Below are 18,708 nucleotides of genomic sequence, written 5' to 3' on the forward strand. Positions count from 1 at the left end.
AAGTTCTTCACTTTTGGCTATCTTGATGAGAAGCTCGTTGACACCGGTCTTACAAAGTTTCTTAGCCTCTTCCCTTCAACCTTGTCCTGTACTTGGAGTTTATCTCTACATGCTCCACCTCTTCGGCCCCTTTCATGACCAAGCGCTCCCCCTCCATGAGAGCAAGGGATCGATGACTTCACGGAAGTTCCGTCTCTGCGGTACCATGGCGCTATCATGCCCATGGCCCTACTATCCATCACCTCGCATCTACATCTCTTTTCTTCATGATCGGTATATCTACCTCTGTGGCACTCCTTCAACTCCACCTTCATTCTAACCGATGCTTTGTTTTGGGTAGCTAAGTCCCTCTGGACTTATCGTCGCATCCTCACCCCTTTCGACCCCTTGCTTTAACACTTCTGTGTTCTCCAAGCAGTTCTCTTTGGTCGATGGAAAGACGGACTACAACTCCCATGCATAGCCTCCGCCGTCATGTTGTAGGGTTTGCATCGATTCTGTTCTCTTTAGCTTCCTTGGTAGTAACGTTCGCTTATTCGACCTTGTCCTCTAACTTGCCAGGCTCCCTTTAGCGAATATAGGCTCTAGAGCAATCTAACTCTCCAATTGCTTCGATTATACCTCTGCATGATCAAGTCCCTCCCATGGGACTCACTAGTACTTGCATTCGAACTTTTCCCTTGGTGGTACACAGCCTCCATATGCTGATAACCAAAGCTTTCATCCAATGCAAAATTCGATGCACGCATGGAAGACCTGCCTCTATGGTACCATGGTCTTCACTCCTTGAATCTATAGTCCTTCTTGTCGTCATGTTGTTCACCGAAGTGGAGCTCCCAATAGCTCCCGATCATACCTCCATATGATATAGTCCCTCACGGGGGCTCGTCGTGTGTATCGTATTGCCACGAACTATTCTACCACGATCCGCTGCACCATGTTGCCTCCTGGTGACATCTCCATTATATTCTGATCCTTGTGGGATAAACTTGAATTGTGATCCCTCCATGGCCTTGGCCAATACATCACAGGGTCTCTTCCACCTTCGATTTTGTTCGCTCCTTCGGCAATCGATCCTTATCCACCTGCTCTTGGGTCACACCTAGATGAAGCACTGCTCTACGATAGTCCGTCGCCTAGTAGCTCCCAAAGTCCATCGACTTTATTGAAAATGGTGCACCGTTGTTTGGATCCTGTACCTTTGCCTCTACCAGCATAATCTCCACTGCGCACCGCTTCCTTTATGGCAATTTGAATGGCAACACTGTGGCATATTCTTCAAGAGCACCCGCCTCTGCGTCCTCTTGCCCCGTGCCAAGACCTTCTGAACCCAACTTCGCCTCCACAAGTTGAGTTGCCTTAGTTCCTCTATCAAATACTTCTCCGAAATAATATGCATGTGCCTAGAAGCTCCCTTCGTCTTTGGCACTATGCAAGAGTTCATGATCCTGCTCTTGCCTCTGCAAGAGTTCATGTCCTTGACCTTTGTCCAAGGAAAGCTCTGTGCCTCTACTATATATTTCATCTTCTATGCCAACTCCCTTCGTGTGGCTTGGGTAATTCGCCAAGTTACACCTAAGTTGCTCCACTCCTCATTTTGCATTGAGTTGATAGTGGCCCTCGTGCCCACCAATCTACGGGTCAGCCCTTTCTTGAGTCTGATCTCCATATCGACTCTAAATGTGTCTTCATTTGTGTTGCTTTGGATCGCTCCCCCACTTGATCTCACAATGCATCCACCAATACATTCTCTTAAGCGAGATCATGCGATGACTCCTCGCTGCTCGCTCAGTCCATTGAGCTTCATGGAGTTGTTGTTTTTGAGGTACTACTCCTCAACATGTGCGGTCTGTTGCACATGATTCTCTCTTTAGAGAGCCGAGACTTATCCTTCATGGATATATATCCCATTGGAGCAACATCTCTCTTCGTTTCCTTCTCTATAAAAGTTTCAAATACCACCATCCCCTTGGACTACTCCATCTTGCTGAACAAACTGTGCATTGTTCTGCCTCCAACAAAGGCACTTGCTAGATTACGACTCTACGTCAATATAGCCCCCGCTACACCCCTTAAGGCTTAGCAATATGCTGAACTCACTACACACTTCAGCCTCCTACGGACGTATCCTTCACATGCTGAAGAAAAAGTTTCAATGCTCCATGACACCGAGTTTCGGTCACCTTGGGATGGCCACGAACACTCCATCGTTCGCATACAAGGCATTCTATGAGTACCAAATTCTTTGAGTTAGTAATTCCCCTCACCTCCGTGAGCTTTGCATAACTCTTTCGATCGCTGAGTAATTTATTCCACCTTGATGGTCTCATCCTTTACCAAGCGCCTCGCTTGCCTTGAGCACCATCAAGTATGTTGTCATTGTCGAGCTGTAGCTCGAACTTAGCCATCCCAACCTTTATATGCTACGCATTCTTCCAAGCTTACTTGTTCTCGTAGTGCCTCTTGCGCGAAGGGTTGGCTATTCCTCTGAATGTCAATCTCAGATGCCCGCTCCTCCGAGCAACTTCTTTTCCCTGCATCTCCATGCCCGTTTTCCCCCAAACGATCGCATGTGTGCTGACTACCCTCAACGCAGACCCGTTAAGTCCCCCACATTTGCATGCAAAGTGTTTCTATGAGTGCTTGTCCCGCTCTGATACCATCTGTCATGGACTTAGCTGATTTTGCCTAAGTTATGCAGCATCCTTGCATGTCCGTCCGCAAAGGTCAGCCTCCCCGAAACCTCCCATGGTCCCTTAGGACCTATAAAAGAGAAAACGGGTTAGAGAAAGCGCCTCACTCGGGATCCACAAGCAAGCATATCCGAAAATACTTTATAGCCAATGCAAATTACAAACGGACTTTACAAGCTTTGAACGGTTGCATAACAAAGGATCAAAATGGTCCATTATAGACCGAATATCTCTTACAAGTGTCTACATGGCACAACATTTATTTACAAGCCTACAACGACCACAAAACCCAACTAAAATGGGATTATTAAGCTTTCCATCATCTCACATGCTGTGCAAAGCATGAACAAACCAAAAGACACAGACATACATAAGCATTACATCAAACATCCTGTTTAAAAGTTTGTCTGTGATTGTTTGTTAACTCAAACTCCACGGGAGGGGCTTATATGTTATGTTTTTGAAAATATAAGGGTTATTCTAGACACGAATAGACCATAAGAGCTTAAATGATCAAACCAAAACTATAAGAGCTAAAATAGACCTTAAACCTTTTTTAAACTTATATTACATATATCATTAGCATGTTATGTAAGCAAACTCTAACGTCTATTAACTCAAACTTTACGGGAGAGGTTTATATGCTATGTTTTTTAAAATATATGGGTTATTTTAGACACAAGTAAATTATAAGGGCTTAAGTAGTCCATAGTTAAAACCATATGGGCTAAAATAAACCTTAACCCTAAACAATTTTAATATCAAAACTTAAAATCAAATAGCAATAGATCAAATATATGATGTATGCCTTTTGATGCTACTTAAAAAAATCTTTATCTGATATCATCGTCGGATTCAAAAACCATAACAATGTTAATCTACAAGAAAAGCTAAACTCATCTTCTCCTCTCTTCCTATTTTTCAAATGACACTATGAGCGATAAATTCGGGATAAAAAGAAGATAATATATGTAATCTCTTAGTGAATGATTATTTTATTCTTGGGAGGTCCTATAGTTTTATAAGCCAATGTCTAAAATAAATAATTAGGAGAGTCTCACTTTAAAGTCATCTCCTAAGAAATCATACCATAATTGAACTTCATTTCTATTTATCGATTATCATAATCATAATCTAATCATATTTATAATATATTTTACCTAATTAGATAGGATTATATAATTTAACATTCTTTCACTTGGCTCATTAATTGATAAAATATAAAAACTTAAAATATTAAAATATTAAAATAAAAAATATTTTATAAATTATTTAATTATATTTTTAAACTTAAAAAAAATATTTTTCATGCATATAAAGATTTTATAAAATAGGCCAATAAGTTTAATAAAAATAATAATATCATATTAAGTTTGACTACTAATATAAGTTATAACGGTTATATGTCATTAATGTCATACTTCCTTCTCTGTACCATAATATAGTTAGCTTTTTTTTTAGTACAAATGACTCCTATAATTTATTTTATTAAAATTATCTTGTTATCGTATTCAACCATAATATATACATACATAAAAGTGAAGAGGATATCATAAACAAATAATTTTAATTATAAAAATAAAAATATTAATTATAATATCTACTCGAACATATATCACTATAAAAATATAGTTGTTCACAAACCCAATCATAAGAATATATTTTTTCAAAAACTTTAGATTGTAAGTCCTAAGTGAATAGATCAGCGATCAATATATTGAAACTCAAGTTCTTAATTAATATTAATTATTTTTGGACTCTTGCTTTATATTATAATGTATAGAACTATTATAGTATTTACTATTCTTAAAGAAGAAAACTACTATAATATGTCACAAAGTATCTTCAATAACTTGATAATTAAGTCCGACCACACCAAGTCATAAGATAAAATTTTACAATCATAAAATAAAATTTTACAATCATAAAGTTTGATTAGTGATCTCAAAGCATACAACAAAATCAGCTTTTATTATTGATAATACAATAATACATTACTTAATATTTTTTTATAAGTTACCCCTTCAACTAATAATATAAAATATAAAATGGACTTCCTATCATAAAGGTAATTTATAGAATTATTTGAAAATGCCATCATTTTAAGTTGATTTATTTCCATACATATGAGCATATAATGTTTTGTCTCTTTCAGATATTTTATTATTTTCTTTATAATCAGTTTAGTATTTTATTCATGAGTAAGTCTAATATATACTAGTATTCCGACTATGAAATTCATATTTTGGTATGGTATAGACTTGAATATGTAATAGTTCCAACTACGTATACATAATGATTTTTCTTTATTTGATTTTTTTAATTATTTTAAAAATACTTGTTTTAATTAAAATTTTACTTTTATTATTTATTGAATAAAACTGTATACTAAATCTCTTTGAGACTCGATCAATATTTTTTTAAAGATAATTCTAATAATCCCTAAGATTTATCCTTAAATTTCTTAATACCAATAACATAAAATGCCTTATTCATACCAATCATCTTAAAATTTTTTGGTGAAAAATATTTTAGCTTGGTATAAAAAACTAAGATTTCTATTCATGAGTAAAATATTATTTACATATAAACTAATATAATAAACTAGCTTCCAGAAACCTTTAGATATAAACATTGATCAATAATATTTTTCTTAAATCTAAAAGAAGTAATGGTATTAAAATACTTTATATACTATTGTCTAGAGGCTTGCTTAAGGATATAAATAGATTTTTTAAATTTACATACCAAATTTTTTATTTCTTATATTTTCTTTATGAATCGTTTATGTTAATTCTTATAAATCTTAAAAAATTAATTTTTACATCCATATGAGTCACTAATATTATTATGATTCTTAATGAGTTCATTTAAAAAACTAAAAAAAATCTTATTATGGTCAATGTATTTTTTATGAGTAAAATATTTGACCATAAGTCTAACTTTTATATTGCTTGATTATGGACATGTATTTTTTATATTCCTTTAAGTCATGCTTATATAACATACTTTTTTATAATTATTGGATAATTCAACGAGTTATTAGATACCATTATAGTCCATTGATTTTAACTTTTATTTTATTATATTATTTTTTAAAATCATTATTTTTAATAACTTATGAAAACAATAAGGGATTTTTTTTATTTCTATGTCATAATATAATTCTTGTAGATATATCATATAGTAATAAAAAATGATACGTCTCCTTTTCCTTTGAGATGTTCTAAAAACAATTGATTATGATTACTCTACAAGATCATTAGCAATGATATCAATATCATGTGAGAGTTTATCAATACTATTTTATCATTTATCCTCATTAATTCTTTCAGTTATTTGAGGAACAACAATCCCTTGAAAATGATAAAGGAATATCAATCTATATCTCATCAATATCAAGAGTAAAATTTAAGATTTTTACTCCAACTGATTTGCTATTTTTTTAAGAATCTTGTATTACCATATTTAATTATCCTCTTACCATGATTAGAGCAATAAAATTTATATCTCTTAAAATTTTTTAAATAAATAATAAAATATTTAAAAATAATCCTTGAATCTAATTTATTTTTCTATGATTTGAAGATCCTTATCTCTACAGGATAATCTTAAATGTATAAATATTTCAAGTTAGGTTTTCTCTACTAATCCATAACTAAAAATTAGTCGCTAGAATTAACTTATTAAAAACTATATTCAAGATATACATAGTTGTTCTTATGGCTTTATTTGATATTGATTCAAGTATAGAAGAATAACTTATTATGCTCCTAACCATAGAGTATAATTTTATCTTTCAAAAATCTTTTTTTGTGACATATCTAGTAAAGTATACTAAGCATAAATACTTCACTTTTTTAGGAATTTAGCAAAAGAACTAAAATTATGATCAGACTCATCATATTTATTATAAAATTTATTATCCATATTAGATATGCTAATTTTAATCCTTTTATCTAATTATCTCTTGACTTTATTTATGTACACTTGAAGGTGTTAATAACTTGAGACTTTATATGAATTAGATACATATAATCATATCTCAATCAGTTATTTATAATATGATAAAATGCATCTTTCCACTAAAATAGGAAACATAAAGCGACTCATATATGTAAGCATATATAATATCAAGGAGTTTATGAAACTATGCTTCATTCCAGTATTTGATTATGAGATCGTTATAAACTCAAGATTTATATTAATTCTGTATAAATCATCATATAGAAAAAAAGTTAACTTTTATTGAATTATGGTAAGTTTAACTTCACCAGAAAAAAAAAATCATGATAATTTTAGAAAAAAATTAAATTTCTAGAATTATAGGAACATAGTATCAGATGAATCATTTTTAGGTATAAGTGATAAGTACAAACTACTATCACATTCACTTTAAGATAATTCCTTATAATGATGAATATTTCATACTCTTTTGGTTCCCATATTAAAATGAATCTCTATTATTAATAATATAAGTTGAAGCATTCGTATCAATATATCAAGTATTAGAAAAAGACTTACGTAACATTTGATTCGAAAGGTTAGACTTATACCATTTTAGTTAGAACCAAAATGTTTTATCCTTTTTCATATTCCCTTTCTTATCACGTAAGTAACACTTTATTATGATGATTTTTTCTTTTCTAAGTTTATATAATATTTATAAATTTAGTTAATTTATTTGATAAATTATACTTTAACCTTTTATTGTTATTCACTTTTTGAGTATTATCTAAAATATTATTATTATTTTATTTTAATCTTAATACTTTCTAAACACATATACTAGTCAACTTATTTAAATTTTACTTATCTTTAATTTTATTATAGTGAATTTCAAATGAGCCAAAGAAGAAATAAAATTAAGAATAAATTATATGATAAAGAACTCAACTATATTCATGCTCAATATTCTTGAGCTTACAACTTTGTGAGCGAGGATACAATCTTAAATTCATCAAATACTATTATCTTGAATTTCAATCAATTCTTTTATTAAGCATCAACTAATGACTTATTGATAAATTTAAATAAATTTTAAATATTTTAGTATGCTAGTTGTAGACCATAATAAAGTTTAAATATTATTAATAATTATCATAAAATTGAGTATTTAAAAAAAAATTTGATCACTTATCTTAATTATTTGTTTCACATAATTTTTAATAGTTATGTATATGATCCTTTCAACTAGTTTGATCAAGATCTAACACATATAGTATTAATTGTATATGCTCAAGCTATTTATAATAATTGAATCTGAAAAATATGAACATTTATAAGAATGCACATAAGGAAGTACTACTATAATAATATAATATAATATTAATATTTTAAGTTTTCAATAGATGTTGAATTATTGATATCATCTCTATTTCACTTTTTGGGTGAAATATTAATATATCTAGTATTTATATAGTATTGATATTATCCTTATAGAATAGTGTTATTACCTTTAGGTATATAACCATAAGCTACATAATAGTATTATCCTATCCTATTACATAATTATTTGAAGTAGATTCCCTTTGAGATTATCTAAATCTCCTAATTATGTGTGTTATATGAATATTATTTATGACTAATTATTTAATATAATTTTATAAATTATTAGTCTAGGTCACTTTGATGACTAAAAAATATCAATATATAAAATAAAATTTAAAATATCTTATAAATGATAAATATTTATTATAATTCATATCCCATAAGGCTACCATCATACGCTACTTTGACAGCTATCAATAAGATAAAACTTAGGGATATAAGTTACAAATAATATTCACTGAATTTTCTTGATTTAATTTATATTAAAATAGTTTAATAATAATAATTATAATAATATTAATCAGTATAAAAAAATTCATATGATAACTATAATCATGATGAAACATAAATAATACCTTCATGTGAAAAATAAATATTTTTTTTTATTTTAAACATATATATGTGAATAATCAAATAAATATTGAAGAATAATAATTAAAATTTTAATTATCACATGCAAAATTTTATCAATATATCATATGAGAAAACTATAAAAAAAATCATAATTTATTTGTTATCCCATATAAAATTTTTAGACTAATCAACCATATTTAATTGGGTAGGCCCAAAATTGGGCTACTCAAATTTAGCTTATAGATTTGGGTCAACCATTCGTGAAATAAGGCCCGTCAAAATTAAAGTTGATTAAAATTTAGTTTTTTTTTATTTAATCAAAATTTGATTAATCGAATCAAAATATAATTAAGCAATCAAAATACAATCATAATTAAGTCCAATCAAAATATTTGATTAAAATAAATTAAATTTATAATTGAAGATATAAGTAAAAATTTTTAATTTCTAAAAGGTAAAACTATATTTTTACTTAAGATATAATAAAATTATCTAATTTTAGAAGGGCATAAATGAAAAATAAATTTAAGGACTCAGTTTGAAAATTTTAATTTTTAAAGGTAAAAATAATCTTAAAAAAATCTAATTCTCTTTCATAGCTACCCCTACTACATTCCATCTTGCCCACCCACACAAGTTGGCGGTGCTGGTGCAACTACTGTTTGTCGCCTATGCGCCACCTGCAATGGCATGACTTTCTCTTATGGTTGATCGATGACCTCATCGATCACCATGCCATACTAGTTCCTCACTGGTGGAACACCTTCGTATTGCACTAGTGATTGAGAGACTATGCACATGTGTCAATACGCAACCCCCATGCTCGTCGTGGTACGCGAATGTGCACATGTGTTCGTTGTGCAACTATTGGGAAGTCTAATTGATGCTGATCATGACCAACAAATGCCATAGCGGTGTTGCTGTCGTCACCATAGTCACAGCACTGCTATAGTTGCACATAGCAATACTTCTATAGTTGCTATAGCTACCCTAGGCAACACCACCTACTATCAAAGTAGGTCGACCATCGCATCCCATGGTGCTTTCGTTGCATGCGTAATCATTTCCTGCGATTGGACTAGCAACCACCAAAGCCCACCACCCTCAATAATACTATCGTTGATAATAAGTTATCGACAATGGTCCATCGATCAAACATGAAAAATCTCACATCTCCTTTAAGCAAGTGATAGGATGGACTAGATAGAAATTAGATCGACAACGCAAACAGATTGTTTAAGCATCATAAATCAAAATCAAATAACACCTTTTTACAAGCGAAGGATACTAATAAACAAATCTAAATACATAATAGATCTAAAATACTTTTATGATTTAAAGTATTTGATTTCAAAACATAATTTTGATACTAATTATAAGCATAAAAACCATAATATGTTATTGTTATGTGAAAAATTTTAATGTTATAAATTGAAATCAAATAACAATAAATCAAATATGTGATGCATATCTTTCGATACTGCTAAAAAAGCTTTTATCTGATTTGTAGGTGCACCGTCATCGGATTTGAAAGCTACAATGATGTTGATATGCAAGAAAAGCTAAACTTACATTTTTCTCTCTTTCTATCCTTCGTAGAACCGCTATCAGTGATAGATTAGGGACAAAGGGGAATGATAGAAGATTTGTCATCCCTCAATGATGACTGATTATTTTGTTCCTAGGAGGTCATATCCTTCTATAGACAAAAGTAGAAGGTTTATGATAAGTAATTAAGAAAGTCTCTCTTAAGTGATCTAGTAAGGAATCATATTATAACTAGATTTTCTTTATATTGGTCGATAACCATAATTAAAATCCAATCATATTTATAATATATTTTATCTAATTAGATAGAACCACATATTCTAATAATTTTTCCTATAATCATTTATAGTATTTAGTAAAGAAAATAACTACATGATCAAACAAGTTGGTGACCACATACTTTTTAACAAAATGAAAAATGAGGCTCTTGAAATGAAACACATTTAATCAACTAGCTTCCTAGTGGGAGACATCTACTAACTTGTGAGGTCAAGACAATTAGACACCATAAAGTAATTAGGATACTTGGGCAAAAACTAAAAGTCATCTTGAAATAGATGTCCATAATAATAGATGCAAAGTTCTAGTGTCAAAGATTATGATAATATTTTTTTCCTTCTTTACATCAACAACATATCCATTGTGGACATCTCATTCTTGGTGGACAAACTCAAGAGTTTTATCTTATTCTTTTTGCTGCATGAAATGAATTATGTTGTCCTAACATATATAATTTGTTACGTGACAGATTCAAGTGCCACCAATGAACGAGACTGACATGTTCTTTATAATCGAGCCTTCACTATCTACATTTACTCACACCATGATCAAGTTTTGGATTCACCACATATCACTACTTACGTACCCACATTTTTGTATACAATTTTATCTTCTTAATTTTCTCTTATCCATATTATCAGAACAGGTTAAAACATTTTTTTTCTGATGAAGTTTTTGTTTTTATTGGATAGCAAAATCACAAGATTGCATCTTGTTTTCATTGATCCTACCATATTTAATACATGTTCAGGTGATCAAAACCCTATATAACAAAGGACACTCACCTACTGAAACTACTATCGCATACCCAAATAGATCATTTAATCGCTTTAATTTCGTGGAGTATTAGTTTTACAAGTGATTATTGATAAATCAAGATTTACTTATGCACGTCGTTTGAGATTTGATATTTCGGAATAAGAAAAGTTATTGGATTCACGCAGCATTTGGTGTAAAAGCATGGGGTTTTTTAAGGATGCATAGCCATATAGCCCTGATTGAAGTAATCGAAAAACATTTATTTGTTGAATTCGCTTTGGTTGTCTTATGATTGATTTTTTTCGTTTTGTTTTGTTTTGGGCGCAGATTATAGTAAATAATAAATCATGATTATATTATAAAGGATTATTAAGGCCTTCCTCTTTTTCACCATGAAGCCCTGAAAAGAAAGTTATTACATGTCTTGGAATAATTCCTTTTCAATATTTATTGTAATAATTTGACCACTTCATATTATTATGAAACAGTAATACTGTTGACTTCATCAAATTAGGGCACTTTGATGGATTCAATTTCCACAACTGGTACAAAAGTATGTCGTCTTCCAGTTTTCTAAATTGCATGTGTTTCCTATATATAGCACATTTGCTCGACTAAGTTTTGATATTGCATATATATTCTTTCAAAGATTAAATATTATATTTATATGATTCTGAATATTCGAATCCACCACTGCTGCTAACTTCATGGTAAAATTTTCTTTATCATTTTAACCAAAATCTCATATTTGTCGATACCTACGCCAAATTTCCTCTCATATTTAATTTATATATTGGGATTATAACAATATTTAATTCATGTGTTATACTAATAAACTTTATATATATATATATATATATATATATATATATATATATATATATATATATATAATATAGTAATAAAAGTTGGTGGTGATTTGAACCACACAAATTAGTGGCAATATATCATCACAAATTTTTTTTTTTTTTGTGAGTATGGCTTGAAATAACAATTTTCTTAAAAAAAAGGATTTGTGATTCAATAGCAATAGCCCAAGTGAATAAAAAATCAATATACCTTTTGTTTCAAAAATTTTCACCAGCAATAGAAATAATAAAGTTTCTCATAACAAAAAGAAAAATAAAAGAGTTATCTGGATAGAGAACTTCATACATGAGAAATAGTATTAGCAGATACAAACACATTTTCTGCTCGTCCAAAATCTTGTAAGTCATATTAGATTAAACTTAACATATAATCATTTATGATTCGAGAAATGACTTCGTAACGATAATGTAATTTATGACTTAATTCTCTGCAAAATTAATGATAATCAATTGTGAGATACAACATTGTCTATTTAGAAAGGAGCATAGAATAGTTTGGAAAATTAATAAGCCATAGGAAGATGGTGCTAAATTACATCTTTTTATGTTAGTTTTTCTATTATTTCTGAGAATTAACTAGCATTCACAGAAACATCTAAGTATATATATATATATATATATATATATATATATATATATATATATATATATATATATATATATCTTATAACTATTTGGATTCACTTGCCAGCCAGTTAAGCATTAAGTCTATTAAAAAAGAAGCCTCAAGTCATCTAGAAATTGTATGAGCCAAATGCATATATAATCATTTTATTTCCCTTTTGTGATTGCTAAATTTTGCTCTGAACAAATTTAGAATTTTGATCCATAAATTATCGTTTTCGTTAAGATGATTGCCACATTCCTTTTAACTTCTGATTTGTAGTTCAGGTTAATTTGATGATGGAATCTATCTTTCAAGCATGCGGTGTCCATTCCATGAAATAATGTGTGTGCCAACTTTGTTGTCTAGTTGCATATATTATTTCCTAACCAATTACTCGAAAATAGTTGATAATAAAATGACCACAGAAATAGCCTAAAGGAGCAGACAAAGATCCAGCAAGCATAGAATGAGGAATAAAATGACCACAGAAATGCTTTCTCATACCACTAACTTGATAAAAAGTTAAGCAACTTTGCACATTTTTCACCACAATTAGGAAGACAATTTTGGGAAAATGCATTAGAAAGCAATTATATCAGACAAGCAATTATGGACTTTTTTTTACATCAAGGTAATGAATACTGGATTTTATAAGCAATCATCCAGTCAAGCATATATAACCTATCATACCCACACTTAAGATCCTAAAACTTGCATGTAAGATCCATGTTTCTACAACTCAATCATCCTCTTACAGAAAACATCATAGCTAAATATGATCAGTAGGAATCCTAGCTAAAATAGAATACTAATTTTTTTAATAGCTTATCATAATGTGTGAACAGTCCAAAGCAATATATATTACAGATCATTTCACATCTGACACTTGATAAGACAGACTTTGATCCTCTTGGACATAGAGGTTTCAGTAACATGCACCATTTATAGAAAGGAATAACCATTTCTGTGACAACTTGGGGAAGTAGTTCTCTCGATGCTTAATTCTGATGATAACTCACATAGCAGCACAATCTACCTATATCTGAGTTCCTAAAACGAGCTAAAACATTCATGTTCAGAAGAGCTCGCATCGTCACAAGGAGAATGAGTGTGTCTGCCCTCATATGTCGTGATGACCATCCGGCAATCTTCGGACAATCTTTCGACTCTTTTCTTCACCCGGCAATTGCTATGAGTGCAACGATAGTAGCTTCTGCTGACAAATGGGAGATGACAAAGGATTATACAGAGCTTGATATTTGGTATAGAATCTAATATTCATCATTGGCGTAACATATAAACCAATTGGAGTACCAAAATAGAGATTTGATGATCTTTTCAAGAATCCAACCATATTTATCATTGGAGTACCAAACTAAAAATTTCACTCGGTACAGTCTTTTTTGTCTTCATAATCCTGAACTATATATGCCTATGAAAAAGCAATATTGGGAAATGAAACCAACATCAAGTACTTTGTCATTAACATTAATGTTTGTCAAAAGGCTGAACAACTTGACTAGAGTTTTCTTAGTGACCATCCAATTGAATGTACTTAACTCCTAGATATACATATATGTTTTGATATGTATGAGGAGTTTTAGGAACTATATACTTCAATATATATAGTGAACATCTTCCATTTGGTTATATTTTGACCGCTTAAGTCTAATTATACAGTGATATTATTGGTTCACAATCAAACATCAATCAAAATAAGAGAAAATGAATATATAAACATATCAAGATTTTCTTTTCTAAGGCAACTAGCTACTGTCAGTGACACCACTGTTTGAGTTGTTAGATTGACTAATGATGAAAACGAAATTGCTTAAAATTGAAATAATGAGATTTATGCTCATTACAAGTAGTTTACTTTCTTCCTTTGGTTCATTCGTATAAATTTCTATTACAGCTGATATGACTTTTTTCGTGAACCTTCACATGAACTAAATAATGGCTAATATGCTCCTGTAAGTTGCTCTACTTTTCGATGATTTAGTTTCGAGTTTTATGGTCAATTAGCACCTGGCTTCTGTACAGATTATGCTCATCAAATATAGACTAGTACTTGTACGAGACTTAGTGTGATGGAATTTAACACCATACCTCGGATGGAGGCTATTCTTCACAACCTTTTGCCCATATTTTCTCCACTTGTAGCCATCGTCTAGTACATCCACATCGCTTCTCGTTTGGAAGCAGAACCTTGGCTCCCTCATCTTCCTTCTTACCTTCACCTTGCCCTTCTCCAAAGATGAGCTTCTCCACCTGCGTGTGTGCATGTCAGAGAGAGAGAGAGAGAGAGAGAGAGAGAGAGAGAGAGATTCATACCATGAATTGGCACCACCATCCCTGCAAGAGCCCGTTTGATCATTGCGACCTTTGGAATCGGAGGTCGCCACCTGGTTATAAATGACATAGAGATCCAGATAGAGGAGCTGAAGAAAGTTATGCATCCCTAGACAGGTGCAACTAGTACAAACCCACACAGATCTATGCAGACTCGCGTACCTCCTCATTGCTCCAAGGCTTGGACATGGACTTGTCACAGCTAGCGGCAGCGGCGTTAGTGAAGGGAACAACATCAGTCGATAGCAGAAACGGAGTTCCATCGGGTGGAACTAGGAATCCTAGGCCTTGGGCGTTCTCCTTCGGATGCTCGAACTCCATTTGGTGCACCATGGATGGCCTTGAGACTGGAGGGACATCAAGAAGATAGCAGCGTGAACCTCCTACTCCCTGGCCTCCTTCCATCAGCGATGATATGTCAACCTCTCCTGCCCTTCTTCTTGTTTGGACTTTACTCTTCCTATCCTACTGCTCTACGAATATACCTGTCTGAGAGCATCGAGCAGCGAAGGCAGGAAACTATTTCATCGGTCCTTCGGTGTTCTGAACAGCACTTCGGAACCGGCAAATGCCGGTTAGGTGTCAGAATTCTCTGGTGTCATACATCTGTAGTCGTGATCCACAGAGAACATAGATAGAGGGGGATGATTACTGTATCCAAATGCAGTCACTGATGCACTTATTTTGGTCGTTACCTTTGACCCAAGTATTGACTGCCCTTTACTTTGTCTCTTTTACTTTAAGAGAGATAGGATAGTCGTGATTAAGTTTATATACTTGAAGTGCCCCAAAGGAACTCTGGAATTCTAAGGTGGAGTCAAATCCTTGCACTTTTCCTCTTTCTCCACCTCATGCTTGTTTTCCTTCGAAATATGGAACTCTGGAATTCTAAGGTGGAGTCAAATCCTTGTACTCATTCTTCTTTCTCCATCTCATGCTTGTTTTTCTGAGAAATATGGAATCCCTAATCGGGTGCGGGAAAGTTTGGCTTTAGCTGATACACTCATTGGTAAGCTAGATGTCGATCCAGGAACAGAAGACTAGTAAAAGGAAAAGTTTCCTGCCAAGCATAATGGGCCTGAATTCTTTTGATAAAAAGAAATATATCCCAACCTGGTTTGTCTTTTTCAATCATGAAATATAGACGTACACTGAAGCTGAAGTCCTAATGCATGATGTCTATGCATGCACTAAAGCTACTATTTTGTTTTTATTTCAGATATGAGTTACAAGCACTAACATCCGAGATGGAGACCTACCTATCCAATCATGCCATTAGGATTATACGTCCCTCGTGTATGCTATTATAGTTTAATCAGTTAACATCCTCCGTATCAAATAAGAAGAAGATTCCTGTAGACCATTGCAACCTTTTCATGGTCATAATGGAAGATTTGGATCGAACTGTGGTACTGTCTCAGATGCCTTCTCGTGCAAGAAGCCATTTGAAGTACGTCAAAGCTCTCTCGATTAACAACTAGTAGAAGCGTCTTTATCGATCTCTGGAATATCGACAAAAACGCTAAGTCTACAGAAACCAGGATTCTATGGTAGAGCACAAAAGCCCCGCTGCAGCCATTGGTCTGGTTGTCTTTCACTTTTACTGCCGTTGTTGCTTTCATTGTCATCGTCATTGTCGCAGCCATGATTACTTATGGTAGTAGTATCGATATCCAGTTGCACTTCAAATTTCCTCTGAAGACTTGAGTGCGCTACTGGAATCGGGTCCATTCTGCTCCTCAACACAGCAACACCGGCTCTATGAAATCATGAGCTGCTCAGATCCTTCCAAATCGTCTTGCAATCAATGCTTCTCCCCACTCGACCACCGAGCAGAAGAAAGGTAACATTTACTTTTCCCACTCATTCTCTCACCTCTCCCTCCTTCCACGGAATATTGGAACCCCGGGTGAAGTAGTCCTCCGATAAAGAGTGGCTTCTCAGAGCCCAATATCTACCTTCTCTTCACTTGCACTCATCTGCATTGTGGATCGTAGATCTCGTCCGATACCATCTCATGGCAAATGTAGATTCCATCTTTGTGTTGTCTATGACAGCCTCAAGCATAAGACTCAAAAGGGAACTCAACCCTGTTCTGTAGGCAAACAAATCCACCACGAAAACTGCAATTGCGCCCGTGCTTACATTCTTCTTACATAAACTCACTCGAGAACATGTTCTCTGACATTCTCTTCTCAGGAATAGCATGTTGGAGGACTTTTATTTGCTTGCTTGATGTTTGATCTTTCTGGGGTGCTGGAAGTTGAAATGAACTGCCAATCGAGGTTCATTTCCTTTTATTTGTTGCAGATAGCTAATATAAATCACATGGTTATAGTACAAAGATCAATGATACGATCAAAGACCTCTTCCACTACTCGGAGGGAGGAGAAAGATGTACATGTAACAATCACAGTAGCTGCCACCATCAAGTTGCATTAGATTTTCAAATGCAATTGTTGATTTCATTCATCCCCATGACTTTGAATCTGGTTGTCAATGTTCTTCAACTCCTCAAGACCTTAGTTATTCTTAATACAAATGAAAACCAAGGACCACCGAGTTGAGGATGTTGATATTGAAACTAAGACGGGGACAAATTCTTAGGTGGACCAAATTCATAGCTTTTCCATCGATCATCAACCTTGAATGAAAATGAATGATTGGAATGAGGACAAGGAACACAACCTAAATGACTCGTAGACTTTGGAATGCAATCCTTAGCCATCCTAATTTCCTATCTCATTTGACTCCGACGAAGTCATGGCTACCTCTTCTTTCGTTTTGACTTTCTAATATTTGACTCACTTTTTGTCCTCAAATCAATCTTAAATTCTTGTAAATGTCATCTTTTTAATTAAATGAGTATCAAGAAGAGTGTAATGAGTCAAACTTAACATCATACGAAATCTGACTCTTTTAATTTATAGCAATAATGCGAGGTTATTCCTACTTTCTTTTGGATTTAAATCTTGCACATAAATATTTTTCTGACATATTTACGATTTATCTGCAACTTCTAAGTTTATAAATTACAAAAAAGTTTGGTACGAAATTACCTAAAACAAAATGTTATCGATTTTTTTTTTCGACAAAAAAGTGAAATAATGGAAGGACTCAGTAAATTTGTTTTCCCAAGTGAAATGAGAGCGAGAGGGCTTCACATTTAACAATGTCAAAACAAAGATAACATGAAAATGATGTGACCTGAGGGACGCATATGGATCTTTGATCAGAAATAAGCGTGTAAGATACACGTGCGAATGATGCACACAACACGCACCCTGAGAGCACATCTGAGCGCGGTGGCGGTGGTGGTGGTGGTGGTGGTGGTGGTGGTGGTGTGACATGCCACCATCATAAGTGGGAAGCGACACACAGCGGGCGAGACACATCCATCTGCCATTAAGCCCACGGCATGGCATGGCTGTCAGCCAGACACCCTGCTGCGTTCCATGAGGGTAATCATGCCATACCGTGACATGCCCTCCTCAGTCCCCCCACCTTCTGCTGCTTCCTCCTCCGCCTCATGATGTCCAGAGTTTGGTGCTTTCCCCGTCCCCACCCGTGGGCCCCTACATCTCCCCCATGTCAACTTGGGACTTGGGCCCTGCGGGGCCCGCCTTGCGCGTGAGTGCGGGGCCGGCCCCCTCCCCCGAGCACCTTCGCCTCTTACGCCGCGGGGGGTTGTAGGATT

The 18,708-nt window shown here is 33.3% G+C and overlaps 1 protein-coding gene across 1 annotated transcript; it reads right to left on the bottom strand.

Annotated features, from left to right (window-relative positions):
• Positions 1-13,564: 13,564 nt before the first annotated feature.
• Positions 13,565-15,563, bottom strand: LOC135672491 (probable WRKY transcription factor 12). The gene is made up of 4 exons (XM_065180968.1): positions 15,174-15,563; positions 14,994-15,064; positions 14,769-14,930; positions 13,565-13,872 (listed from the first exon to the last, which is right to left on the bottom strand). Exons 1-4 carry the CDS (start codon positions 15,414-15,416, stop codon positions 13,710-13,712), a joined length of 639 nt encoding a protein of 212 aa, XP_065037040.1. The 5' UTR covers positions 15,417-15,563; the 3' UTR covers positions 13,565-13,709.
• Positions 15,564-18,708: the final 3,145 nt, after the last annotated feature.

Source organism: Musa acuminata, chromosome BXJ1-4, assembly GCF_036884655.1.
Source record: "Musa acuminata AAA Group cultivar baxijiao chromosome BXJ1-4, Cavendish_Baxijiao_AAA, whole genome shotgun sequence".
Lineage (NCBI taxonomy): Eukaryota > Viridiplantae > Streptophyta > Magnoliopsida > Zingiberales > Musaceae > Musa > Musa acuminata.

Excerpts from the sequence above, each read along its gene's own strand:
- LOC135672491 (XM_065180968.1), bottom strand. The coding sequence starts at position 15,416 with ATGGAAGGAGGCCAGGGAGTAGGAGGTTCACGCTGCTATCTTCTTGAT. Across the intron at positions 15,065-15,173 it reads AGCCTTGGAGCAATGAGGAG|GTGGCGACCTCCGATTCCAA; the intron begins GTACGCGAGTCT and ends ATTTATAACCAG. Across the intron at positions 14,931-14,993 it reads GATGGTGGTGCCAATTCATG|GTGGAGAAGCTCATCTTTGG; the intron begins GTATGAATCTCT and ends GCACACACGCAG.